Genomic DNA, 27,667 nt, shown 5'->3' on the forward strand with positions numbered 1-27,667 from the left:
TAAGGAGGAAAAAATAAAATTTATTAATTATAATTTTCGTGTTAACATCAAAATCATGTTCCAAAGTGACAATGCTGTGTTTTAAGAAAAGTCATCTACGTGTATTCGAAGAACTTCTTCTTGTCTTCTTGACCGACCTGACCTTCTCTCGCGTTGTCTAGATGAGAACAGGAAATCAATCAGTAAAGACCTGTATAAGCCCTATACTCACGCAGGAAATAAACTCATCTGTTATCAAATGAAAACCCAGGGATACAAGGGAAATAAGCTTTTCAAGTCATTTTCGGAATTCGAAGACAAGGAGCTACAGAACACTTCCCTGTACCGTTTAGCTAAAAACATATTTTTAATTTCCTTTTTTAAAGACTTAAAATGTTAAGCATTCCCGTCAATTTGATGTAAAACACATCAAGCAGTGATGGCTACCACCAAGGAGAAATGGGCATATCTCACCGTTTTAAATTTTCTTCTTCGATATGCCTTAGTCGGTTTCTTGCATCGTCATCTTCTGCAGTGCTGAAATCGTTATTGTCATCACCGAATTGTCCGATTTCCTAAAAAGAAAGATACGATAGTAGAAGTTCCCTTGATATTCCTAAAGTACCATAAGAAGGGCATCAGCACCAAATAACTCGCGTGCAGGTAACTCAAGCCATTTGGAAAAAAAATGACTCCTAATAAATACATGCCTTGATGCCGATGATGTCACCATCCTGAAGATGGAACGGGGAGTGGCGAAGGTTGACTTCTTTTGTCTTTCTTTTATACTTCTCACCATCTGCTTCAAGACAAGAATCCTGTTGTGGTAATAAAAAGTCAAGGTCTAGTTAATCATTGTCACGGAATTGATTGTCCCTATGTTTCTGTTTAAATAGTTACCCGGTGCCTTGTTTAGATAGTTTAAATAGTTAAACTAATATTTCAAGATGAATTTTTGATAGTGCGCATTTTTCAAGAACAATACGTTCTACAACACTTATGCAACCGGACTTGTGCTGAACTCTTTTATTTATTTATCATGAATACTGAACTATACTTGTAAGAATATTCGAATAAACAAAGTATATTTAAAATAGATTGTTATATCGTTATCCTGTCTCTGACAAAAAACGGTTCACGGGCTTTTCTCAGTAGATGGTACTGCGTTGACTTGTACGACAGAATACGTATAAAAAATTTCCAAGCAAGGTCACAGTATTTCCCGATATAAACCCAAATTAAGCTGGTATAAATAACACATTTATCATCATTTTTTTTTTGTCAAAATAGAAAAAGATCATACGCAAGGATCGGTCTGGTTCCGGGATCCTGATCGTAGTATAGGGATTAGGGTCGGGGTCCTGATCGTAGTATAGGGATTAGGGTCGGGGTCCGGATCGTAGTATAGGGATTAGGGTCGGGGTCCAGATCGTAGTATAGGGATTAGGGTCGGAGTCCTGATCGTAGTATAGGGATTAGGGTCGGGGTCCTGATCGTAGTATAGGGATTAGGGTCGGGGTCCTGATCGTAGTATAGGGATTAGGGTCGGGGTCCTGATCGTAGTATAGGGATTAGGGTCGTGGTCCTGATCGTAGTATAGGGATTAGGGTCGTGGTCCGGATCGTAGTATAGGGATTAGGGTCGGGGTCCTGATCGTAGTATAGGGATTAGGGTCGGAGTCCTGATCGTAGTATAGGGATTAGGGTCGGGGTCCTGATCGTAGTATAGGGATTAGGGTCGTGGTCCGGATCGTAGTATAGGGATTAGGGTCGGGGTCCGGATCGTAGTATAGGGATTAGGGTCGGGGTCCTGATCGTAGTATAGGGATTAGGGTCGTGGTCCGGATCGTAGTATAGGGATTAGGGTCGGGGTCCGGATCGTAGTATAGGGATTAGGGTCGGGGTCCTGATCGTAGTATAGGGATTAGGGTCGTGGTCCGGATCGTAGTATAGGGATTAGGGTCGTGGTCCGGATCGTAGTATAGGGATTAGGGTCGGGGTCCTGATCGTAGTATAGGGATTAGGGTCGGGGTCCTGATCGTAGGGGCTCATGGGAGACTATCAGAGCACGTGATACGATGGATACCGGACCCTGAGATAATTTACCTTCTTGAGAGGTTTACTGAGCTCCAGCCACTCGTGCTTTTGCCTTAAGTACTTGGCAAATCGTATGTTGTCTGGATTTAGGGCGAGTCGACTTCCGATGTACTGCCGAAGAGCTTGCGGTGTGGCGCGTTCTTTTGGATCGAAGATCACCTGATGATAACGAGGTGAAGTGTAGAAAATAAACAGACACAAGTTCACATTATACTCAGAATGAGTTGATCGGCTCTACACAGAATGTTTGAGAGGGCCTAGAGACATCCCCTGGGTACACCAATATCGGCTAAGATGATGCAACTCCCTCGTGACTTCTTAGGACATGTGATTAGGTATCATACCTTCATGTACCGTCCTAAATGCAAATACATGGAATTCAGAAGATAAACATACCTGAGTTGATCGTGAGTAAGTTCTTGTACTCGGTACACGTCTCCGCAAATTCAATAGGATCGCTGACGGGCTGAAAGTATTCAAAATTAAAGTATTCAAGTACAAGACATCCAGCGAAAGGTTTTTAGGTTACTTTTTTCACCGCATACACTAAATAATTTGAGAGTAATACAAGTGTACCTTAAGTGTTCTTCCTCTTTTAGTATTTGCACACTGAGCTCACTTGATGTCTTCAGCTTATGATATCTGAAACAAGAAGTATAGTGGTAAAAGTACAAGAATCCCTTTCGAAAAATGGTCTTTTCGCTCCCTAGGGCATAATGACTGAAATGATTTGACACCTCAATGTATGTCCAGGTATTTTACCCCCTCTGGCGCGGCAGCCATTTGCAGGGTCCTCTCTCTCTCTCTCTCTTACATGCATTTATACAAAAAAATGGTGTCTTAACTTGGCCTTACAGTCTCAAAAAATGGGAGGGGCCTGTACAGGACCCGAAATGATCCCCAGAAGTACCCCAACTGATCCCGGGACCCGAAACGATACCGAGGAGTCTCCGAAATCAACCCCACGGAATTGCGGTAATGGACAAAGGGAAAGCAGAAGAAAGCACTTCCAATTCTTAAAGCATAATTAAGGGTTGACAGCGAATCTATTTCTAAATAACATGACTTAAAAAACTTAAATTCCAATACAATACTTCTATTTATTACATTGCCCCGGCGGTAAACCCATAAACAGAGTCCAAAACAAATACACTACTTTTCATTGCTACTGAAAGAAGTACAACATAAACATAGCACAGCCAAAGCACAGCCTAGCTCAGAACAACCAAACTTTTGACCTTCGAAACATTTGCAGTTCCAACACATGACTCTGACACTATAAATCTCGTTTCCGGTAAACATCTCCCCTAAAAATCTATATTCATTTGACAACCAAACGTGTATTTCATCACGAAATCCATGTTCACACGAGCGAATATTTACCGACAGCCGGTTTGGCCGAGAAGATGGAATGACAAAAGCACACTGAGTAATGCACTCGAACAACCCTTTCACTACCGTTACAAAATATTAAGAGATTTTGTTGAAAGCAATATGTGAGTTTTGAATTTCCTTATGTAGTAGTGCGTACACCACTGCATGATTTCTCTCTATCTCTCTTTATGATAGGTCTTTCATTCACCGAACACAAACAAACATTTTCCTACGGGGAAGCAGAGGCATGTCTTATCTGTGGAGACTTTCTTTTATGGCTTGTTATGTATAAATGATTTATTCACGCCTGGTTCTTCAAATTACCATCACGAGAATTTTTATTTGGCCCCAATTGCTGACTCAACCAAGCTGTCGAAAGCTGTATTTCCAGCGCAGTCGTATATAAAAATCTAAATACTATGGTGGATAGTAACAAAAATGACGCTAAAATGTTTCATATGTTTTTAAAACTGAAAGCCAATCCTTCCACATTCCTTTTGTTTGTCTATTACTGCAATTCCGTGGGGTTCATTTCGGGGACTCCTGGGGATCATTTCGGGTCCCGGTATCAGTTGGGGTACTTTTGAGGATCATTTCGGGTCCTGGGATCGTTTCAGGTCCTGGGATCATTTCGGGTCCTGTACAGACCCCTCCCATTTTTTGAGACTGTAAGGCCAAGTTAAGACACCATTTTTTGTATAAATGCATGTAAAATTTATCAATTCGTTCAATGTTCCTTTGCTCTGTGCAGTATTGGAACAGTACATAAAAGAACGATGTTTGTCCTAGGCTTTAGCGTTGCTTTGATGCCTCGTGTTTCTAGATGTCAGATATTCGCCCTTTTCCGGTGAAAGATGTCTATGTCAACACGTTTCAAGATACCTCAAGGTGTGTCCAGGCATTCGCAAGACCCGGCCGGGTACTCCATGTATGACTTCCTGTACTCTGAGGTGATGCGGTGAAGGTATGTTCATACTCTAAAATTACAGACGGAAGGGTATCACTGCCGTTTCCCGATGACAGGATAATTCAATCTAAATTTATTTCCTTTTCAAGTATACGTAGACATTCCTAAATTAGCGCGGCAAGTCGGGGCGGGATAAATTGTTTATTTTTTTTGTTAATTTTGTTAAATTGAACAACATAAAGAACCTGTTATCTACCGCATTCCATTGACCGATCCCAAATTTGCCCAATGCATGCTTCTTACGTGGATTTCATCATAGGTCTCTCGTTAGATAGGTACATGTGCAAGGTCTCTCATTAAATAGGTACATGTGCAAGGTCTCTCATTAGATAGGTACATGTGCAAGGTCTCTCATTAGATAGGTACATGTGCAAGGTCTCTCATTAGATAGGTACACGTGCAAGGTCTCTCATTAGATAGGTACATGTGCAAGGTCTCTCATTAGATAGGTACACGTGCAAGGTCTCTCATTAGATAGGTACATGTGCAAGGTCTCTCATTAGATAGGTACATGTGCAAGGTCTCTCATTAGATAGGTACATGTGCAAGGTCTATCATTAGATAGGTACATGTGCAAGGTCTCTCATTAGATAGGTACACGTGCAAGGTCTCTCGTTAGATAGGTACATGTGCAAGGTCTCTCGTTAGATAGGTACATGTGCAAGGTCTCTCATTAGATAGGTACATGTACAAGGTCTCTCGTTAGATAGGTACATGTGCAAGGTCTCTCATTAGATAGGTACATGTGCAAGGTCTCTCATTAGATAGGTACATGTCCAAGGTCTCTCATTAGATAGGTACATGTGCAAGGTCTCTCATTAGATAGGTACATGTGCAAGGTCTCTCATTAGATAGGTACACGTGCAAGGTCTCTCGTTAGATAGGTACATGTGCAAGGTCTCTCGTTAGATAGGTACATGTGCAAGGTCTCTCATTAGATAGGTACATGTACAAGGTCTCTCGTTAGATAGGTACATGTGCAAGGTCTCTCATTAGATAGGTACATGTGCAAGGTCTCTCATTAGATAGGTACATGTGCAAGGTCTCTCATTAGATAGGTACACGTGCAAGGTCTCTCATTAGATAGGTACATGTGCAAGGTCTCTCATTAGATAGGTACATGTGCAAGGTCTCTCATTAAATAGGTACATGTGCAAGGTCTCTCATTAGATAGGTACATGTGCAAGGTCTCTCATTAGATAGGTACACGTGCAAGGTCTCTCGTTAGATAGGTACATGTGCAAGGTCTCTCGTTAGATAGGTACATGTGCAAGGTCTCTCATTAGACAGGTACATGTACAAGGTCTCTCGTTAGATAGGTACATGTGCAAGGTCTCTCATTAGATAGGTACATGTGCAAGGTCTCTCATTAGATAGGTACATGTGCAAGGTCTCTCATTAGATAGGTACATGTGCAAGGTCTCTCATTAGATAGGTACATGTACAAGGTCTCTCATTAGATAGGTATATGTGCAAGGTCCATAGTTAGATAGGTACATGTGCAAGGTCTCTCATTAGATAGGTACATGTACAAGGTCTCTCATTAGATAGGTATATGTGCAAGGTCCATAGTTAGATAGGTACATGTGCAAGGTCTCTCATTAGATAGGTACATGTACAAGGTCTCTCATTAGATAGGTATATGTGCAAGGTCTCATTAGATAGGTACATGTGCAAGGTCTCTCATTAGATAGGTACATGTGCAAGGTCTCTCGTTAGATAGGTACATGTGCAAGGTCTCTCATTAGATAGGTACATGTGCAAGGTCTCTCATTAGATAGGTACATGTGCAAGGTCTCTCATTAGATAGGTACATGTGCAAGGTCTCTCATTAGATAGGTACATGTGCAAGGTCTCTCATTAGATAGGTACATGTGCAAGGATCATCGTTAGATAGGTACATGTGCAAGGTCTCTCGTTAGATAGGTACATGTGCAAGGTCTCTCATTAGATAGGTACATGTACAAGGTCTCTCGTTAGATAGGTACATGTGCAAGGTCTCTCATTAGATAGGTACATGTGCAAGGTCTCTCGTTAGATAGGTACATGGGCAAGGTCTCTCATTAGATAGGTACACGTGCAAGGTCTCTCATTAGATAGGTACATGTGCACGGTCTCTCATTAGATAGGTACATGTGCAAGGTCTCTTATTAGATAGGTACATGTGCAAGGATCATCGTTAGATAGGTACATGTGCAAGGTCTCTCGTCAGATAGGTACATGTGCAAGGTCTCTCATTAGATAGGTACATGTGCAAGGTCCATCGTTAGATAGGTACATGTGCAAGGTCTCTCATTAGATAGGTACATGTGCAAGGTCTCTCATTAGATAGGAACATGTGCAAGGTCTCTCATTAGATAGGTACATGTGCAAGGTCTCTCATTAGATAGGTACACGTGCAAGGTCCATCGTTAGATAGGTACATGTGCAAGGTCTCTCATTAGATAGGTACATGTGCAAGGATCATAGTTAGATAGGTACATGTACAAGGTCTCTCGTTAGATAGGTACATGTGCAAGGTCTCTCATTAGATAGGTACATGTGCAAGGTCTCTCATTAGATAGGTACATGTGCAAGGTCTCTCATTAGATAGGTACATGTGCAAGGTCTCTTATTAGATAGGTACATGTGCAAGGTCTCTCATTAGATAGGTACATGTGCAAGGTCTCTTATTAGATAGGTACATGTGCAAGGTCTCTCATTAGATAGGTACATGTGCAAGGTCTCTTATTAGATAGGTACATGTGCAAGGTCTCATTAGATAGGTACATGTGCAAGGTCTCTCGTTAGATAGGTACATGTACAAGGTCTCTCGTTAGATAGGTACATGTGCAAGGTCTCTCATTAGATAGGTACATGTGCAAGGTCTCTCATTAGATAGGTACATGTGCAAGGTCTCTCATTAGATAGGTACATGTGCAAGGTCTCTTATTAGATAGGTACATGTGCAAGGTCTCTCATTAGATAGGTACATGTGCAAGGTCTCTTATTAGATAGGTACATGTGCAAGGTCTCTCATTAGATAGGTACATGTGCAAGGTCTCTTATTAGATAGGTACATGTGCAAGGTCTCATTAGATAGGTACATGTGCAAGGTCTCTCGTTAGATAGGTACATGTGCAAGGTCTCTCATTAGATAGGTACATGTGCAAGGTCTCTCATTAGATAGGTACATGTGCAAGGTCTCTCATTAGATAGGTACATGTGCAAGGTCTCTCGTTAGATAGGTACATGTGCAAGGTCTCTCGTTAGATAGGTACATGTGCACGGTCTCTCATTAGATAGGTACATGTGCAAGGTCTCTCATTAGATAGGTACATGTGCAAGGTCTCTCATTAGATAGGTACATGTGCAAGGTCTCTCATTAGATAGGTACATGTGCAAGGTCTCTCATTAGATAGGTACACGTGCAAGGTCTCTAATTAGATAGGTACATGTGCAAGGTCTCTCATTAGATAGGTACATGTGCAAGGTCTCTCATTAGATAGGTACATGTGCAAGGTCCATCGTTAGATAGGTACATGTGCAAGGTCTCTTATTAGATAGGTACATGTGCAAGGTCTCTTATTAGATAGGTACATGTGCAAGGTCTCTTATTAGATAGGTACATGTGCAAGGTCCATCGTTAGATAGGTACATGTGCATGGTCTCCCATTAGATAGGTACATGTGCAAGGTCTCTTATTAGATAGGTACATGTGCAAGGTCTCTCATTAGATAGGTACATGTGCAAGGGCTCTCATAAGATAGGTACATGTGCACGGTCTCTTTTTAGATAGGTACATGTGCAAGGTCTCTCATTAGATAGGTACATGTGCACGGTCTCTTATTAGATAGGTACATGTGCAAGGTCTCTCGTTAGATAGGTACATGTGCAAGGTCTCTCATTAGATAGGTACATGTGCACGGTCTCTTATTAGATAGGTACATGTGCAAGGTCTCTCATTAGATAGGTACATGTGCAAGGTCTCTCGTTAGATAGGTACATGTGCAAGGTCTCTTATTAGATAGGTACATGTGCAAGGTCCATCGTTAGATAGGTACATGTGCAAGGTCTCTTATTAGATAGGTACATGTGCAAGGTCCATAGTTAGATAGGTACATGTGCAAGGTCTCTCGTTAGATAGGTACATGTGCAAGGTCTCTCATTAGATAGGTACATGTGCAAGGTCCATCGTTAGATAGGTACATGTGCACGGTCTCTCGTTAGATAGGTACACGTGCAAGGTCTCTCATTAGATAGGTATATGTGCAAGGTCTCTCATTAGATAGGTACATGTGCAAGGTCTCTTATTAGATAGGTACATGTGCAAGGTCTCTCATTAGATAGGTACACGTGCAAGGTCTCTCGTTAGATAGGTACATGTGCAAGGTCTCTCATTAGATAGGTACATGTGCAAGGTCTAGGTACATGTGCAAGGTCTCTTATTAGATAGGTACATGTGCAAGGTCTCTCATTAGATAGGTACATGTGCAAGGTCTCTCATTAGATAGGTACATGTGCAAGGTCTCTCATTAGATAGGAACATGTGCAAGGTCTCTCATTAGATAGGTACACGTGCAAGGTCTCTCATTAGATAGGTACATGTGCAAGGTCTCTCATTAGATAGGTACATGTGCAAGGTCTCTCATTAGATAGGTACATGTGCACGGTCTCTCATTAGATAGGTACATGTGCAAGGTCTCTCATTAGATAGGTACATGTGCAAGGTCTCTCGTTAGATAGGTACATGTGCAAGGTCTCTCATTAGATAGGTACATGTGCAAGGTCTCTCATTAGATAGGTACATGTGCAAGGTCTCTCATTAGATAGGTACATGTGCAAGGTCTCTCATTAGATAGGAACATGTGCAAGGTCTCTCGTTAGATAGGTACATGTGCAAGGTCTCTTATTAGATAGGTACATGTGCAAGGTCTCTCATTAGATAGGTACATGTGCAAGGTCTCTCGTTAGATAGGTACATGTGCAAGGTCTCTCGTTAGATAGGTACATGTGCAAGGTCTCTCGTTAGATAGGTACATGTGCAAGGTCTCTCATTAGATAGGTACATGTGCAAGGTCTCTCATTAGATAGGTACATGTGCAAGGTCTCTCATTAGATAGGTACATGTGCAAGGTCTCTCATTAGATAGGTACATGTGCAAGGTCTCTCATTAGATAGGTACATGTGCAAGGTCTCTCATTAGATAGGTACATGTGCAAGGTCTCTCATTAGATAGGTACATGTGCACGGTCTCTTATTAGATAGGTACCAGTGCAAGGTCTCTCATTAGATAGGTACATGTGCAAGGATTATTGTTAGATAGGTACATGTGCACGGTCTCTCATTAGATAGGTACATGTGCAAGGTCTCTCATTAGATAGGTACATGTACAAGGTCTCTCATTTGATAGGTACACGTGCAAGGTCCATCGTTAGATAGGTACATGTGCAAGGTCTCTCATTAGATAGGTACATGTGCAAGGTCTCTCATTAGATAGGTACATGTGCAAGGTCTCTCATTAGATAGGTACACCTGCAAGGTCTCTCATTAGATAGGAACATGTGCAAGGTCTCTCATTAGATAGGTACATGTGCAAGGTCTCTCATTAGATAGGTACATGTGCAAGGTCTCTCATTAGATAGGTACATGTGCAAGGTCTCTCATTAGATAGGTACATGTGCAAGGTCTCTCATTAGATAGGTACATGTACAAGGTCTCTCATTAGATAGGTACACGTGCAAGGTCCATCGTTAGATAGGTACATGTGCAAGGTCTCTTATTAGATAGGTACATGTGCAAGGTCTCTCATTAGATAGGTACATGTGCAAGGTCTCTTATTAGATAGGTACATGTGCAAGGTCTCTCATTAGATAGGTACATGTGCAAGGTCTCTTATTAGATAGGTACATGTGCAAGGTCTCTCGTTAGATAGGTACATGTGCAAGGTCTCTCATTAGATAGGAACATGTGCACGGTCTCTCATTAGATAGGTACATGTGCACGGTCTCTTATTAGATAGGTACCAGTGCAAGGTCTCTCATTAGATAGGTACATGTGCAAGGTCTCTCATTAGATAGGTACATGTGCAAGGATCATCGTTAGATAGGTACATGTGCAAGGTCTCTCGTTAGATAGGTACACGTGCAAGGTCTCTCATTAGATAGGTACATGTGCAAGGTCTCTCATTAGATAGGTACATGTGCAAGGTCTCTCGTTAGATAGGTACATGTGCAAGGTCTCTCGTTAGATAGGTACATGTGCAAGGTCTCTCATTAGATAGGTACACGTGCAAGGTCTCTCATTAGATAGGTACATGTGCAAGGTCTCTCGTTAGATAGGTACATGTGCAAGGTCTCTCGTTAGATAGGTACATGTGCAAGGTCCATCGTTAGATAGGTACATGTGCAAGGTCTCTCATTAGATAGGTACATGTGCAAGGTCTCTCATTAGATAGGTACATGTGCAAGGATCATAGTTAGATAGGTACATGTGCAAGGTCTCTCATTAGATAGGTACATGTACAAGGTCTCTCATTAGATAGGTACATGTGCAAGGTCTCTCATTAGATAGGTACATGTGCAAGGTCTCTCGTTAGATAGGTACATGTGCAAGGTCCATCGTTAGATAGGTACATGTGCAAGGTCTCTCATTAGATAGGTACATGTGCAAGGTCTCTCATTAGATAGGTACATGTGCAAGGATCATAGTTAGATAGGTACATGTGCAAGGTCTCTCATTAGATAGGTACATGTACAAGGTCTCTCATTAGATAGGTACATGTGCAAGGTCTCTCATTAGATAGGTACACGTGCAAGGTCTCTCATTAGATAGGTACATGTGCAAGGTCTCTCATTAGATAGGAACATGTGCAAGGTCTCTCGTTAGATAGGTACACGTGCAAGGTCTCTCATTAGATAGGTACATGTGCAAAGTCTCTCATTAGATTGGTACATGTGCAAGGTCTCTCATTAGATAGGTACATGTGCAAGGTTTCTCGTTAGATAGGAACATGTGCAAGGTCTCTCGTTAGATAGGTTAGTTAGAACTGTACCTGTGTAAGGCGCATTATTTCTTCCTTTAGTTGAAGTAACGTGCTATCTTGAGAGATCTCGACATCTCCTAAAGAGCCTGAAAACTAAACATAGACAGAAATATCAAATCTTGTATTGTAGAGAGTACAAATCGGCACACTTATTGCCTGGTTGAGGGTAACAAAACGTCTTGTCAGTTAAAAAGCTAACATTGCATTTGGCCGACCGCCCAATAAGACGGCATTGTGATAAAATGTTCTCCTCTTGTATTTACATACTGGGCTCTACTGTCGTTTGGCCAACACAAAACCCAAAGTGGAATGCCTGCGCCTAGGTGGAGACTGTTATGATAGGAAAGCTGATACTGTTATTCAGGATGGCAATGTGTCACAAGACAAAACCTGCAGTTTTGTATTTTGTAGGCACGATCACCTTCTTCACTAAAGCGGATTATGTTATTTTCCAAAGGTTCAATCTATGACAACAACAACACAGTCATCTAAAGTCCTCTATAGGCGATTTTCACTAATGCCTGGTGCACACTAGTGACATAACGACCCGCGCACTCTGACCTCCTTATTTTCAATTATGAATGGTTTGACATTTTGACACAAGCCCGACATAACGACATGGACATAACGGCATAAGAGAAAAAACATGTTTTTTTCTCTTACGTCGTTATGTCTTTGTCTATGTCGGGCTAAACAGAGTGCGCGCGCCCATGTCGGTTTGTCACTAGGTGGCAAATTCAAGCCAAACTAAAGCCAGAGATGGGTGTGCTGTCACGCCAGAGAGCGGTGTAAAAGCGAAATATTTCAATGAGAATAAGCCTTATTGGGAAAAAATATTTCTAGCTGATTCGTAAGCGTGAATTAGTTGCTTTGTGATGTTGCTATTTTGCCGCCAAAAGCCGGAGCTCGCGCGTGTTTGCCACACAAAAAGTCACGTGATTTCTTAGTGCAAGAAGCCAGTTGAGCCCACGAGGCCCCTGGATCCGACGTTGCATAATGGACGATCACAAACAGCAAAAGCTTGCCATATTTCATGTGTGAGACATACTTTATACATGGAGTAATCAGAAATGGTCGCAAAAACAGTCATGCTTCGATGCCGTTTGATCGATTACCTGACTCTCCCGGTGCAATCCGTCAGAACTATCTTCATTTTCTGGTGACAGTCGAAGCGATAATCTTATAAAACCCTGTAAAAAAGCAGTTTACCTGATAAACTGAATGTTTACGTTTACTTATACCACATACCGTATTTTCCTATCTCTTCGCTTTAAACAACTTTTGAATGTCGGAAAAAAATACAAGTTATCAACAAGGTAGGCCTCGGTAAACGTTTTTCAGACCTCGGTCACAGTTTTTTTCGAATACGGGCTCTCCTATCCAGTAGACAGCAAATATTTATAATACAGCTACGGTGTGCGCTCTCTTTGGCTGAGTAGCAGACCGTACATCCACAAGACCCGCTCAGAAACACCGCAACGCAACTGTTTAATAAAAATATAATTGAATCCGATTGCTTAGGCTGTTGGTGAACTAATGGAGCCTCGAATTTTTCCGTTGTTTTATGGCTCGGCGCGAGCTAAGGTCCATAAGCTCCCGTAAGGCCTACGCATTCGGTCAATAAGAGATATTCAGTGTATATATCCTTATGAGAACAATGCACAAAAAACTGGTATTCGACTCTGCCAAATTTTCGTCTTTAATAAAACCCGTACCCAGTTATTTGCTGTTGCGCGGACATCCAAAGGAACACTGACAGTCCGCGCGCGAAGTGCGAGAGCGCGCGAACACGAATGTCATCATCCATAATGGACTGTGACGTCACGTAGCGCAAATTAGCTCAAACGACAGAACGTTTTAGACACGCTGTAGTTTTGTGTGCACGTAAACTGTAAGCTTTTGAAATTCGTAATGGAAAATTTGCGTCAGTTTTTTTCGAATTGTTTGGCATGTATCCCTGGTTTCGGTTTTGCGGGTGAGAAACCGCAAGCCCCGGGACAAGCAGCGGGGGAACCCGCGGGACTAATGGAAATGAGAGCGAGCCGTAAGGTCGGCACCTCGGATATGAAGATCCCTGATGCCGGGAAGGGAACGCCTGACTACTCCGTGTATGCTGTGGAAAAGCAGAGTGAAAGCAAGAAGTACCCGCGACTCAGCAAGCCTAATAAGGGGCAATTGATCTTGGTTAAAGGCGCAGATGATCGGGACGAGAAGACACATAAAGGGATCTTTCCTAGCCTACCAAAAGGTCCCACAAGTCTGGTCAGTAGCAAGAAGCAAGGCTATTCGCCAGCGGTATCGAGAGCTGTCTCGGCTATGCAATCCGCGCTTGACAGGTTTAGGTCGGAGGATGATTCGCCTGTGACACAATGCGTCAGTGCGTACCAGCGCGAAGGTGCAATGTCAACACTACTTGGCGTTCAGAACTGGGAAGACGTCATTGAGCGCATGGCTGCCCCGCCACGTGATGCTCCCGCCACCTCAACTCCATGCCCTACTCGAGTCCTCTCTCCTAGCTACGCTCTAGCTGCCTTCCCCACCGGGGAGAACGCCAGCAGCTCGTCACAAATAGGGGACAGAGCCCGGTCTCCCACCCCCGACCTAGGTATAGCTGGTATTGGTTATGCAAGCACCAGCCGGCAACAAGCTGATAAGAAGTACGTGCTGGAAAACTGGTTCAACAAAGGAATGGCAAAGGACAATGAGACGTCTGAAGGGAAACGGCTGCCGAGGAATGCCGCACCTTTCCTGATTGACGACCCAGTCTCCTGGGAGGTCGACTTTGGCGAGAGCTGTAAGTCAAATAATCGACAAAACACGGAGTGATAAACATGCATCTTATTTATTATCAATTCATTTTCCGTCGTAGCAAATGAAGCTGCTCACCGTCGGCGCCAAGAGAGAAAACAGCGCAAGATCCAGAAGCTCCGTGAAAAGCTCAAGCGGAGCAAGAACACCGCGGACCTGCCGGATGAGAGACTGCGCAGCAACGGGGCCAAGTCCGCCGTCATGTGGGAGATCGACTTCGCTGAGAAACGTGAGTGGCCTGCCTGTCTTTTGGATCTTTTGACGTAGTTGTATTGACGTGTCAAGTCGTAGTTGTCAAGTCGTAGTTGTATTGACGTGTCAAGTCGTAGTTGTCAAGTCGTAGTTGTATTGACGTGTCAAGTTGTCAGTCTAATCGTCCGTCCTTCCTTCCGTCTATTTGTCAAATTATATTTGTCTCCTTATAGATATGTAAGCATAAGACAATCACTGCACAGAACCAACAACACTGTATTTGTCTCCCTATGCATAGCATCTCAAGATGCTCACGAGAAGCGTCTGTCAAAGCGCAAGAAGAGGCTCGACAAACTACGACACAAGGCGAAGGCAACCGCTGACCAGCCTGAGGGCTCGCAGGGGAAACCAAAACCTGATGACATCTACGGCGGAGAGGACTTCAAAGATGCCCTGGACTTCTAAAAAGTGGACATCACCATGGCAACTGGTCTTAGCAACTCTCCACAGACTTTGCAACACTTCCTTGTAACTCTCAGTATAAAATGATACAGACAATTCGAGCAGAACTACCAACCATTTTGTACATTTGAGCTAGTGTGCATGCACACCGATCTAGCGTTAATTGCTGTCGCTTTCAAATACCCTAATTGTAGGCACTAACATATAGGTGCCTTTTTATAATAACCCTAGTACAAAAACACGAAATATCAGCTTCAGAGATGGATATTAATAATGTTAGATTGCCTCACCATTATCAAACAAGTGATCGGTGACCAATTAGTAAAAGCAAATCATTTCACTCGCTCGTCATGTTTCTGGTTCTAAAAAATCTACTTTAACAAAATGTATTTTATTTAGAGCAGTTGACATTATACCTTGGTGCCCCCTGTGCGCGTGCCACAAACGCATATTTCTAAGAAAATTCTAAGAATTTCTAAGAAAAAAATAACAGGGGGATGCAGTGATTACTTTTGACAGCCAGGAGAGCTCCGTGATTTTATTGTGGATTTTCTACAATTGAAAAAAAAAATGAACAGTGCCATTGGAATACTGCCTCGACCCCCCCCCCTCCTCCCCTAACCAACCCCACCCCATCCCCTTTCCCCAACCCCCTGCCCTGCGTTACCTTCGGTAGGAGTTTTCCCTCTGCAAGTACCACTGCGTCACCACTTTTGATATTCTCTTCCTCAAGCGAGGCGTCTTCGTCATCCAGCTCACCCGCGAGCTCCCCGTACCAGTTAGTTCTACACAGCCGCCACTCCCCTGATCATTAAATACAGAATTTCACTTTTCCAGACCTGAACAATAAGTCTTACACAGCCGCCAGTCCCCTGATCATGGTATACAGCCCTTGACTTTCGCAAATCTGACCACGGAATAAAACACCTTACTTTCGCAGATCTGACCACGGAATAAAACATTTCACTTTCGCAGATCTCTCCAATTAGTCTTTCATAGCCGCCAGTCCCCAGACAATTGAATGAAACATTTCACTTTACAGATCTGACCATGTTTTTAAAATGAGAACTACTACTTTACCTTGAAGTTCAGTCGTCTTTATCAATCCTTGTACACACTGAAATGGAATTTGACAGAATAAAAAATTGAGTATGTGAGAAAATATAATGAGATAAAAAAAGCGCTATAACTAGGCCAAAGAGAGACGCGTCAAACGTGAGATGGCTAGAAAGGGTTTGGCGGGCGCGTGTCCAGGGGGGGAGGGTCCAGGGGGTCCGAACCCCACCCCGCTGATGCGACGAGATGATTACACCTCCGGTTGACTCTTTTGTTGGTAGTTGGAAGATAGTGCATGGATGAATGCATTTGGATAGAAAAGGTTCCTAGATGGTTCTAGTGAAATATTACCAGAGCTAAGGATGACGATTTGAACTCAATTTCTCAATTTATCCGTGGTCAGTGAATTACTACTCTGCCCCCCCCCCCCCCCCCACTACGTTTTTCTTTAGACACGCCCTTGCTTGGTGTCTATAGAAGTGCCAAAAAACGAATCAATGTAATGATGGCTACCTGCTTGACTGTGTTCGTCTTGTTTGCAATGAATTCTCGCTCGGTCCGTGGGTGGCCTGTGGCCATAACGTAGAACCTCAGGGCTAACTGAAAGCCAAATGGATCGTACATAATAAAATACCATCTAATTGTTGAAAATGAGTGAGGGCACGTGCCCCCATTGCCCCATTCCCTGCTACGGGCCTTAAACACGATGTTCCGCTATAAAAGGGAAAGCTCCTCCCACACCTGGGCTCAAATTTGCAATTATAATCAGAACACTGCCACGCTAACGGTCACATATTTTAAGTCTCCTGTAAAATTGCTTATCTCTGAGCCCAAGTCGGCTTGAATAAAACTATTTTTGCACAGGTAACAAGACAGCTGTGTTAATAGGTTGATAAATTTGTTATTTGCTGTCCACTCACGTTTTTGGTGCAAAATTTTAAATTTTGCGCTATCCATAATCTATCGTACCTGCATAAATTATTCTCGCGCTGTGATGAAAATGCTCGTATTTTAGAGCGCACACAGCTTGGTATAGCATTATTTTACGATAGATAGAAACATATTTAGATAGATAACTCTAGGAATTATATTTATTTTGGTTTAGAATATGAAATTTGAATTTAGCGCTCAAGGGCAATTGTCCTGACATGTTGACTCATTGACGGCTGATTGACAACTGATTGTTCTTGAGCCCGGGGGTGGGAGGAGCTTTTTTTTTTTATAGCGGAACCTCGTGTTTAAATGGACCATACATAATACATAAAATGTCATCTAATAATGGTAAATATCAGCTTGCCTGGAAAGAAGTACAAAAGACTAGATGCGGGTATATAGGTGAGCTGTATTAAAAAAGTTAATTTGCTATTTTCGAGGGTACTCATTTTAAGGGTACGCAAATGCATAACTTAGATTTTGGCACAAGGAATCCCTGAGCGTTATCACAGATACCCAGGCGTGTACGCCTTAGGGGGTGGGGGTAGTTAAGGTATTGGAAAAATGAATAGTGGACGATTCTTCAATAAGAAATGACCAACTTTTTGGCGGCCAAGGAGAGGGTTGTAGGCGCCTGGATACCAATGCATGTCTATCAGGGACGTTGCCCCCCCCCCTCCCCCTATTAGCAGCCAAACATACTGTAAATGTATGAGACATTATCATCATGTAAGAGAAAATGCCCCCTCCTGTTAAAACTCCTGGCTACGCCGCTGTCTATTGTTTATAGCTAGGACTGTGGTCCTCCTATAGTCACCTGGTCGGGTTGGAGGGGAGTCCCTGGCTCTAACAGAAGCCTTTGTCCATCAGAGATACAAGCCTCCTCGACTAGTTCGTGTTCGTACACTAAAGAAGAAAGTACACTGAGAAAAGGACCTCGAATATAACTAATTTCAAGTGATGAGTGATGATGAATTCGAAATAACTATAGGTGTGGTCTATCAGACTCACCAGGTCGGCCACACCCCAGTGGCGTATCGTCATATCGGAGTATACACTCGGACTCTGTAATCAAATCATAAAGGGAGTAAGTATTTCCATACTCTCATCTCTTGTGCGGTGTTAACGTTTAGGGAGACCCTACCTGACAAATCGACGTTGATCGTTGAGACAATCTTGCGCTTCAACTCGAAAACCGTCTAAACAGAATCAGCATGAAAAGATAGTTACAGCGCGAAAACCAAAAGTATGGACAGTTTGATCCATTGGCAAACTTACAAGTATACCTACAAGTATCGATTTGGAGTATTTTTACGCTTTCAATTTTTTTAATTGACTTACTAAAAAATTTCAGTTGGTTTTGATTAGATTTTAAGCTAAGAACAAAGCGGAAGTGCATTTTAATATAGCACCGAGCATAGCTCGGGCGGGTTACAAGTGGGAACGTTGAGGCGGCGTATTCTGCTGTGTCGCTGTTTCGATTCAATTGTTTCTGAGTTATATTCCAAAGGATTTTCTTTGAAACTAACCTTGCAATTTTCAAATTCGACAGACATCACTGGGAAAGACGAGCTTTCAGGAACTTTACTGAAAACGTCTCCCTGTTGAAAAAACAGAAAAATCCACCAATCGGACGTTCACCTGTCATGTGTTTCGTCACACAAGCCCTTTTCGGTTTGGCAATCATAACGATACAACCAAATCACTATTACAGGCAAGGTAAAGCCAACTTCAAATAGAGGAGTTTGCTTGAAATGCGACAGATCTACCACAAGATGACATAAGTGTAAATAACCCTAACCCTACACTGGCACTAAATGGTGGTGTACATAACAAGCATCAGAGCTGGTCCAGGCGGACTTGTACTACATCTACATTATCAGCTAGTTGAAGTGAATAGGTGTTCATCACTCACCAGACAGCGATTCTCCACAACAAGTGTGAGATGCGAAGTAGATGAGTTAAAGTTTGACTGTGACGGTCCCACTTGTGTCTCACTCTCTCTAGAAATAACATCACCACAGCCAAGTTTTTATATTGGCCGACGCATCTTATGCGAGTTATTTAATCCTCCCCTCCCCTCCCCTCCCTCTTCTCTTTTATGCTCTTTTCTTTTGCCCAAATCCAAGATGGAGGCTACGATACCTCGAGGCTGAATTTGTCGCGATAAAAACGACACAAAAATCCAGGCTTCCGGGCAAATGTAAAGGGGGACCTGAAGATACTAAAAAAGCACCGAAAGCGCAGTATCGCTACAAAAGCATAGTTATAACAAAAAACGAAAAATGAAGACAAACCTTAAAATATCTTTCTTTATGAACAGTCGGCTCCCATTGCTAAGCAACAAATCCTTGATTGTGGATTCATTCTGCTGATTCAAAAGAGAACATCTAAAACAAAGTTTCAGTTATAAAGCATTTTTACGCAAAGATTCTTATCTTTTTCGAGAATAGAATGAAAATACAAACACAGTTACGCGGTAACGTACCTCAGCGTTACTCAGAAGTTTTTTATTCTTTATTACAGGACCTGAAGACACAAATACTCATTTCATCATTATCATCATCATCATCATCATCATCATCATCATCATCATCATCATCATCATTATTTCAAAGGAGCACTTGCACGTTTTAAGAGTGACTACATTTCAGAAAGCTCGATATCATGCGGAATAACTAAAATAACCATCCCAGTTAAGTGGAGCTCTTTTTACTCGCCTTATATCGGACGTGTCGGGATAGTTGGTCCCCGAGTGTCCGATACATAACCTCAAAACCCTAGGCGTCCTTTTCACTTTCAAACATATCATTATACTTAAAAATAGCAGACGCTCTTACCTTCTGAAGATGTGATCAAGGAAATATCGAGATTTCCAGAAGCTATACCCGTCAAATCACTGGAAAATTTCTATAAATAAAAAGGCAGCTGAATAACCTGTCAAAAAACTCTCGTTTATGACGTAAGATTAGAGAGCAAGATAATTCTAATGACTCTTATAGGGATATTTAGTAGGAGGGCATAGAAAGGTTCACGGCAAGTGAAGAATTTGAAAATGTATGAAATGAAAAAAGCCCTAAAGTTTGTGAACTCTGAGTAGTCCTGCCAGTTCCTTAATTAATTTAATGGATAGTATTTATCATTGTCGTAACCATCAAACTTGATACAAGTCAAGTATTACCTTGAGATCTATGAATGTAGAACATTTCTTGAAAGCTTTGGTTGTCTCCGACGTTTCCTTACTCCCTTCCTTGCAGTGGACAAAGTGAAGAAGAACCGGTTCGTTCCCCAGCCCACACTCAGGTGTATATCCATCAACCTACAATACAATAAGGTATTTTCGAGTTACGAAAGTTTACCCTCTCTGTTAGCTCCATAGTACTTCAATAGACGCCCAGACAACATGGACGATGCTTTGCCAATTCCAAGCACGTCAGAAAAGGGGGTGGTGGAGTGGGGGTGGGTTTTTTTTTCATATCTCCAGAATGCCTACGCAGACCTAGTTTTCCTGCAGCTTGTCAGAAAGATATTTTAAACCAATACCAGTATACAAAATGAAAAAGAAAACAGGATTAAAAGGGAAGGTACGCCAGTAAATATTGCAATGGTGTTTGTGAATTACACCCAAATAGCGCCTGCTTACAAACCTGCTTGCCATCCCATACGAACACCTCCAACTCACTGCAGCTGTCACATTCTGATAACGAAACATTTTTCTCTAACATACAAGAAAAAAACGTGCATAAGCGATTGTCAAAAACCTTGTGATATTATCACGTTCGATTATCTGTGCTAATGAACACGTAGATTCTAAGCAACCTAAAAACAGCGATAAATGTTTGTCTAGTTTTCATTCAGGAGGGTCATACCGGTCACATCTTCGTATAAATGAAGGCCTACTGGAAGACTTCTCGCTGAATGGACTCTGCAGCGATCGAGCACCCTGCCTGATCTCGTACAAACCTAAAGTAACAGCTGGTATCAACCACTTCTCTGAATGTTTCGGGGAAATGTTGACGGGGCAGATATGTGAGTTATATCTAGAGGACTGAAGCCAAAAACGTTCTCCTTGAGCCGAGAAACACTTGTAGTAACATATCTTACAACGGAACCCTTGAGAACCAAGTGCATCAATGAAGCTTGTTGAATACAGGGAAAGCATTTAAACGAAGTCATGTTGATTTTATAAGTTTAGGAGCATCTTATAAAAGCTTGTGTGACAATCATATATTCACACAACACCTGATTTAAGATGGAACAATCAACATTTCAAATGACTGATAGTTTATTGATATTGGTAAGGTAGATCAAGGAATGGTATGATGCGATAGTCACCTACCTTGTAAACGTCTTCTTTGATAAACTCACTGACCAGTTTTCTTCGGTCAACGGTGACAACATCTGACACAGATAGACCCTAGGTGCAAAGTTAGAGATCAGAATAAAACTGCAAAGATAACAGTCGTTTGTAGCAAAATAGAATCAGTAAATAAATCTTTTCTTGTTACTACCATAACCACTTAGTTGGCTATTGTTTATTTCATAATGTTCATGGTTATTTCACGTTTTGCGATGGTGATTTATGCACCTAGTGTACTAGCCCGATTGACTGTTTACCTGTCTCCGGGTCAAAACCCCATCATCAGAAATAGCGAAATCAGAAGCAAAGTGAACGGCCACGTTGATAAGGTTCTGTTGTATGTCGTACTCCTTCCTATAAAGTAAGGTTGGTAAGCTTTAATTTGAGTAAAACATCAAGCATTTCATCCATCGCATGGTTGTATACCTTGCATGGTGTAACTCCTTGTTCAACTGCTCGACTTCATCTAACAGCCAGGGTGGCACTAAGGACAGCAAACTCTCTGTTAGAGGGAAATAAACCAAAGCTAGTATTATTGTAAGCGTATGAAAAGTGTCATACTGAAATCGTTTAATTTACCTTTTTTGGGCGCTGTTGAGTGCGTACTTTTTCTTCTGTAGAAGAGCATGTAGGCACTCTCCTTCCCTGCAAATTGTCGCTGAATATCAGACTGGTTGATGCACCATACTCGATGGTCATTGAAGTCAAACCAGTTGCCGTTCACATCAGAACTATAAGAACATTGAGTGCATTGACTGTAATAGCTGAATTTGAAAAACCGAACTTCTAACTAAATGAAATTCTGACTCTGCCGTCGAAAAATAGCTACTGAAAGTAGCTGGGTAATAAAACTCCCTAGAAGTGCTACATTCAAGAATAGTTAATAGAGGGGAATGGTTACGAAAAACTCGGCGAACTTCAAAGGTCGAACTCTTTGTTTATTTGTTTGTTTGTTTTTCTTGCCCTTGTTTTTCTTGCCCTGTTACGTGCTTGTGTAAATGAACAAGTCGAGGGTACAGGATGAGATAATATAATATAAGTGAATGTAACCTCTGCTCTTTGTATTAATGCCGCAACACATGTTTTCTTGGCTTGATTTTTGCAGGATCGTGATCATGCGACAAGGCAGGGAGTACCTGTTGTTTATACCCTTTGAAGTTCATCGGGTTTTGTAACTATCTCCTTCATTCAACTATGATTTAAGAACATATATCTCTGTCACGAGAATACATATGTGGTCCTGCATTGGTAATTTTTCTAATTTTACCTTTTAGGTGGAGAACCTGTATTTCTTGTCATTTGTCGTGTCGTGTTTCCACACTCAAACATTTCTGGGTTATAGTCAGAACTGACCAGTTCAACTTCGCCATCATTAACAGCAAAGATGTCGGAATACCTAACAAGAAACTGCAAAGGAAAAAGAAAAAACTAGCAACAACTTTCATTGATTTTGTTATTTATTACTGGCAGCTTACCTTGCGAATTGGTCCACACTGGGTCTTGAAACGCTTATTCCACGTTCGCCCTGTTTCCTTGAGCAAAATCTAAAACCAAATTACAATGTTTTTAAGTCAATAGCAGTAATAATTCTCAAACTAACAAAACCAACAGCATATTTTTTTCAATCGTTTGGTGTAGCATGTGTGCAGTGACTTCCTAGAATCATTCCATACAACAGTTCCTCGTCATTTGCCACCTTCCTGATAATCCCAGCAGCTAGTCTCATTAATGTGCTTATATTTCTCTTTTATCCAAAGCACCATTTTCCAATATTCTCCTACCTGACAAAGCCTGTTGATAGATGTCTTCCCACCAGCTCTCTGAAGCAAACGCATCAGCAGCACTACAGGATCTGAACAGCTTACAACATCATCAGAACTAGTACCAGTTGATGATGGTCTCAAATGAATTTCTTCCTCTTCCTGAAAATAGAATGATTTACACCAATCAATTTTTTTTAGCTATCAAAAAATGATGTTCTATTTTTCATTCAAAAGTAAATATGTTCCATGCAGTAGTCCATACTGACTGAGATTCTTAGAAATCGTTTTGCCTTACCATTAGTTATGTGCCATGAATTTGTTATGCAATGGAATCCTGTTAACTTGAACTCTCAAGGTAGAGAGGAAAGAGTGAAAGCTAGAGGGAAGCTCAAATTAAAACTGAGTAACAGTTATAGTGCTTCCTAATTCTTTTTCTATTTATTTAACAATTACATTTTGCACAGACAAAATAACTGAAACTAAAAAAAAAACATGTAGGATGAAATTAATAAAGCCACTAATGATTGCACTTTAAGAAAATTTCTATTCTTAAAGCAAGAACTTATAACCTGAAAAAAAACAAAGTTGACCGAAATTGCTTGATCGACCTCATTATCATCGACTCCCAGCAATATTGTGCAGGCATCTGAAGGGGGTAGACTGCGTACTTCTGTACACTTTGATGACAATTCTTAAAATGATAAAATTCCTAGTGCACATTAAACCCTCCTTCCTGATGATCGCCTTGAAGAATACTTTAATGAACTCTTACTGGTGTAGTCCATTTGCCAAGTCCAATATCATCTCTGACATAGGCATGGTAGTGGCCCCCGTGACAGCTCCCCCTGATAAAATAACATCCAGTCACTTCATAAAAAGATCCCCTATAATTTATTTAAGACTTTGCATACCTGTGAATCACAACTGAAAACAGCTCATAAAGATCATTCTCGCTTGGGTGTGTACAGAATGGAGACATGTCAAGTAGCATGGGAAATGTAAACTTTCTTGTATCCTTGATTCTGTCAAATGTCTTAATGTCGTAAGTGAATCGCAACAAGGAGAATGTAAGGACTGGTGGAAGAGCCCTCAGTCTGGAGAACTAAAAGTACAACAAGCTATGACTCTTAGGGTTCATAATTATTACAATCATCATTGTCATCATCAGTCATTTATCAGTGCAACCTATCAATATCATCACTGCAAATAATTGTTAGTTCTCATCACCATCTTCATTGTCTATTACTCTCATAGCACCATTGCCATCATCCCTAACATTGTTATCATTACCGTCGCTCCTCTTAGCATTACCATTAGCAATAGCATCATCATCACATCAACAACATTACCACCATCACCATCAGTGCTTTTGTCGTCATTTCATCATAGTATATCAATCATGATTATCGTCATCTGCCTTTTTCAAAACCATCAACATAATCATCATTATCATCACCATCACCTCTCTCAGTATCATAATCTTCGTCACAAATCAAATTAATATATGCTTAAGTTATTTATTCATTGTAATCCTTTTTATACAGTGGCTTGCCTTGGCTGCATCAACAAGTTTATCACAATGACCACATCTGTATTGATTGCTACCAGAAAGAATCTCAGCATCAAGATATGAGAACTTTAAGCTTTGCTCGAGACTTCCACTACCAGAAACAACCATTTGGAGGTCAAGAAAGTCTTCCTGAAAAGCCACACAACAAAATGTATGGAACTGTCAGCTATGAAAAAATATCAAATATCAGTTAAATGAACTTGAAATGAAAATGTTGTTGTTGAAAAAAGCTGAAACCTTGTGAGTACTCGAAAAAAATGTGAATTGTTTGAAAAAATATCAAATTTTTGTTATTCTAGACAAATAGAAAAGATAAAAGGCACTAAAACATACTTCTCTTTCACTGATTGTCTGACACTCTTGGCAAACAACCTGCAACAAGAGTTTTCAACTTAAACAATTCTGATAATACTGTAAATAATACATTTTCCCCTTACTCCTCGAAACCAAAGGCTTGCCTATGAGCTCTGTTTACTGGGTACCAAGAAAATATTACACAGCAGCTTGTTTAAAGTCAATCACCAATACAATACTATAATTCATTTAATTTCGATAACGTGGGAAGTGGTTACCCAATCTCCTGAGCTTAAATGTCGACAAAATATAACTTCTCAACCCAGGCCTCAGGAAACTGTCCTGACAACTTTATGGAGTAAGGATTGTCAAAATGATATTGATAAATATCATTTTCTTGGTAAAAAATTCAAGGGACTGGACTCAAGGATAACAATCCAAAAAATAGGATAAAGAAAACCTTCATCGACCACCTTTCTTAGAATGCATTGTGACAGGCATATATTTGACCATCTTTTTCTGCCTTCAAGAAAATTCTACTTAATAGAAAAATATAAAAACAAAGGTTTTGTGGGTTTTCAAAGGTTTTCTCTGTCTGTAAGAAATTCCTCTGCATGTTGGCTAAAAAAGTTGAGCCTAACAAAAAAAACTTCTTCATTAACCCATTGACTCCTATATTTATGAGTTGAATTTGCAACAATTTTTTAGCTGAATTTACAAAAAAAAAAACAGGCTGAAAACAGATACCTCCCCCATATTTTCAGTTATATAATCTTGTTTGGCTTTGCCTGGATGAGAAAATAATTTTCTAATTAATCACAGCTCTACTAAATGCTGTCTTTTCTGAAACCAACTTGTTTAAAAATTGTTTACTCTGCTATTCTGGGCCTGTTATGACCTGGAATTGATTTGTTTTGCTTTGGGGTGAAAAAACCATCCGACTTTGGGGAGAGGGGTGTTGACGAGCCCTGCCCTCATAAATTTTTCCCTGGATCTCCCAGAATGCTTTGTAATCCGTAATGGCATCCAGGTGGTTTCACAAAACTTCAAGGAGTGTACATTGTGTTTTGAGGCCATGGGAATGGATCAGAGGATCAGAATAAAGGTATCTATGTATACCTTGGGCTGTGTATGCTGATCTTTTTCATGTGTGGTATTTTGAGCGTTTTGTTGAGGGGTGATTCTGCTTTTTTTTTTCTTGTTCGATTTTAAGTTTGTCAAAGAACCTGAGCTACAAACCGGTTGAGGGGTCAATGTGTTAAACTACCATATTGTGTTCACCAGCCAGAAGTTTACAAAGTGGTTACCACTTCCCAGTCAGCAAAATTAAATAGCAGCGAAAGCTTGAGGACAACCCCAGGCTCAAAATAACAGAGCACAAGGCATCTTGCACACATCAAAATATAGTAGTGTATGTAGCTCATACCTGTGTAACAAATGTTCCATGATAAAGGGAGCGGATCAAATGCTCTCCTGAAGTCCCTATGAGTGAAGACTCAATGGCACTGAATAATATTCTGTTGAGCTCCTGAACATCATGTTGCTGTCCTGACTAGAGAAAACATAATCATCCAGCATCATCAGATATACAGACCACGAACAGGTTGCCTGTGTAACAGGTGTTTCTAGAAAAAGGGAGTGCATAGATTGTGCAGTTTACTCTTCGCTTATTATCTAATTTCACTAGAACCAAACAGAAACACTTTTTGATAATGGTTATAAATACAGTGCGGAAACTGTGTCTCAGAGAAAAATCCCCCTCTCTTATTTTCTCCATCCAGCGGGACTGCAATTAGCTTAATTTAAAGACAGAACCCGACTTCCTGCAAGTAGGCTATATGTAGAATAGATATGGAAAAAAAATTATGTTAGGTGAAAATAAACACTGTTGTTGGAAAAGTTAATGATAGCAATTTTGAAGACAAGTTATCAAATATCTATTATCATCTGCCCTGCTTTATCATACAAAAATCCATCACATGAAGAAATAACTTGTTGATAAGGAGCATGTCGTCACCTACCTATTGTTTTTTTTACCTGAGCAGTAGACCATCCAAAGCTTTCTGTGAGATCCTGTGTACTTGTACTTTCTTGCTCTAGTAACAGCAGTTTAGCAAACACTTTTTGTAGCTGAAGGGGTATAACCCTGGTCTAAGGTAAAATAATATGAAGACATTGACATTGTGACATTAGGCATATGACAATTATTCTTTTTACAATTAGTATTTACAATAAAATTATAATCTGACGCGATCAACTGCACTGCAAAACAATCATCATTACCTTAACTCCAAGTTTGCTCTGATCATTAGCAAGGAGTTCGTCTTTTTCAAGTTTTAATATATTTTCTGAAGAAAACAAGAACAACAAGAAACAGGAAACGCAGTAAAAAAAGGAAAAAAATAAGATAATTAAAAATGTAAGCTACACTACTACAAGGGGTTCAAAGATCATTAAAGACAAAGCCAAAATACCTGTAAATTCCGGAGTAAGAAAAAGTGTCTGAATAAGCGAATTCAAGTAACATGTCCCCCCTTGGTTTTGAAGGCCACAGAAGCCCGTAGAACCTCTCTCACGGGCTGGGCTATTTGATGTGCTGTCACTTGTCTTGGAGATTGGTGGTTTCTCCTCGCACGATGCATTTGGCTTTTCGTCCAAAAACAAATCTCCGAACATCAGAAACTATACCAAACTATCATTATTCCAATCAGTGTTTTGACTTGCCAACATCACTTTTCTTCCAGGCGTTCCAATGAATATGGCAAAGGGCTGGGGAGACATAGGACACA

The 27,667-nt window shown here is 41.0% G+C and overlaps 2 protein-coding genes across 7 annotated transcripts; one reads left to right on the forward strand and one right to left on the reverse strand.

Annotated features, from left to right (window-relative positions):
• LOC5515799 (ubiquitin carboxyl-terminal hydrolase 40) lies at window positions 1–27,630 on the reverse strand. 5 transcript variants are annotated; one of them, XM_048724093.1, is made up of 38 exons: window positions 27,353–27,630; window positions 27,162–27,226; window positions 26,916–27,029; window positions 26,305–26,430; window positions 24,918–24,956; window positions 24,567–24,713; window positions 23,926–24,116; window positions 23,787–23,859; window positions 23,033–23,173; window positions 22,727–22,795; window positions 22,519–22,658; window positions 21,831–21,982; window positions 21,678–21,735; window positions 21,509–21,605; window positions 21,231–21,308; window positions 20,761–20,854; window positions 20,539–20,609; window positions 20,073–20,210; window positions 19,732–19,801; window positions 19,380–19,420; window positions 19,189–19,262; window positions 18,807–18,894; window positions 18,421–18,492; window positions 18,036–18,090; window positions 17,903–17,956; window positions 17,709–17,797; window positions 16,472–16,558; window positions 15,983–16,019; window positions 15,570–15,706; window positions 12,556–12,630; window positions 11,450–11,533; window positions 4,332–4,426; window positions 2,652–2,717; window positions 2,472–2,541; window positions 2,085–2,234; window positions 690–797; window positions 454–554; window positions 1–157 (listed from the first exon to the last, which is right to left on the reverse strand). In XM_048724093.1, the coding sequence occupies exons 1-38, from the start codon at window positions 27,552–27,554 to the stop codon at window positions 82–84; spliced, it is 3,624 nt and encodes a 1,207-aa protein (XP_048580050.1). In that variant the 5' UTR covers window positions 27,555–27,630; the 3' UTR covers window positions 1–81. The 5 variants fall into 5 exon arrangements, with proteins under 5 accessions (XP_048580050.1, XP_048580049.1, XP_048580048.1 ...); XM_048724092.1 differs by having other exon boundaries at window positions 19,189–19,259; window positions 21,678–21,753; XM_048724091.1 differs by having other exon boundaries at window positions 21,678–21,753.
• Window positions 12,156–15,242, forward strand: LOC116620027. 2 transcript variants are annotated; one of them, XM_048724097.1, is made up of 3 exons: window positions 12,156–14,234; window positions 14,310–14,525; window positions 14,578–14,697. In XM_048724097.1, the coding sequence occupies exons 1-2, from the start codon at window positions 13,352–13,354 to the stop codon at window positions 14,513–14,515; spliced, it is 1,089 nt and encodes a 362-aa protein (XP_048580054.1). In that variant the 5' UTR covers window positions 12,156–13,351; the 3' UTR covers window positions 14,516–14,525; window positions 14,578–14,697. The 2 variants fall into 2 exon arrangements, with proteins under 2 accessions (XP_048580054.1, XP_032241418.2); XM_032385527.2 differs by lacking the exon at window positions 14,578–14,697 and adding an exon at window positions 14,739–15,242 and having other exon boundaries at window positions 12,161–14,234; window positions 14,310–14,477.
• Window positions 27,631–27,667: the final 37 nt, after the last annotated feature.

Source organism: Nematostella vectensis, chromosome 2 (assembly GCF_932526225.1).
Source record: "Nematostella vectensis chromosome 2, jaNemVect1.1, whole genome shotgun sequence".
Taxonomy (NCBI): domain Eukaryota; kingdom Metazoa; phylum Cnidaria; class Anthozoa; order Actiniaria; family Edwardsiidae; genus Nematostella; species Nematostella vectensis.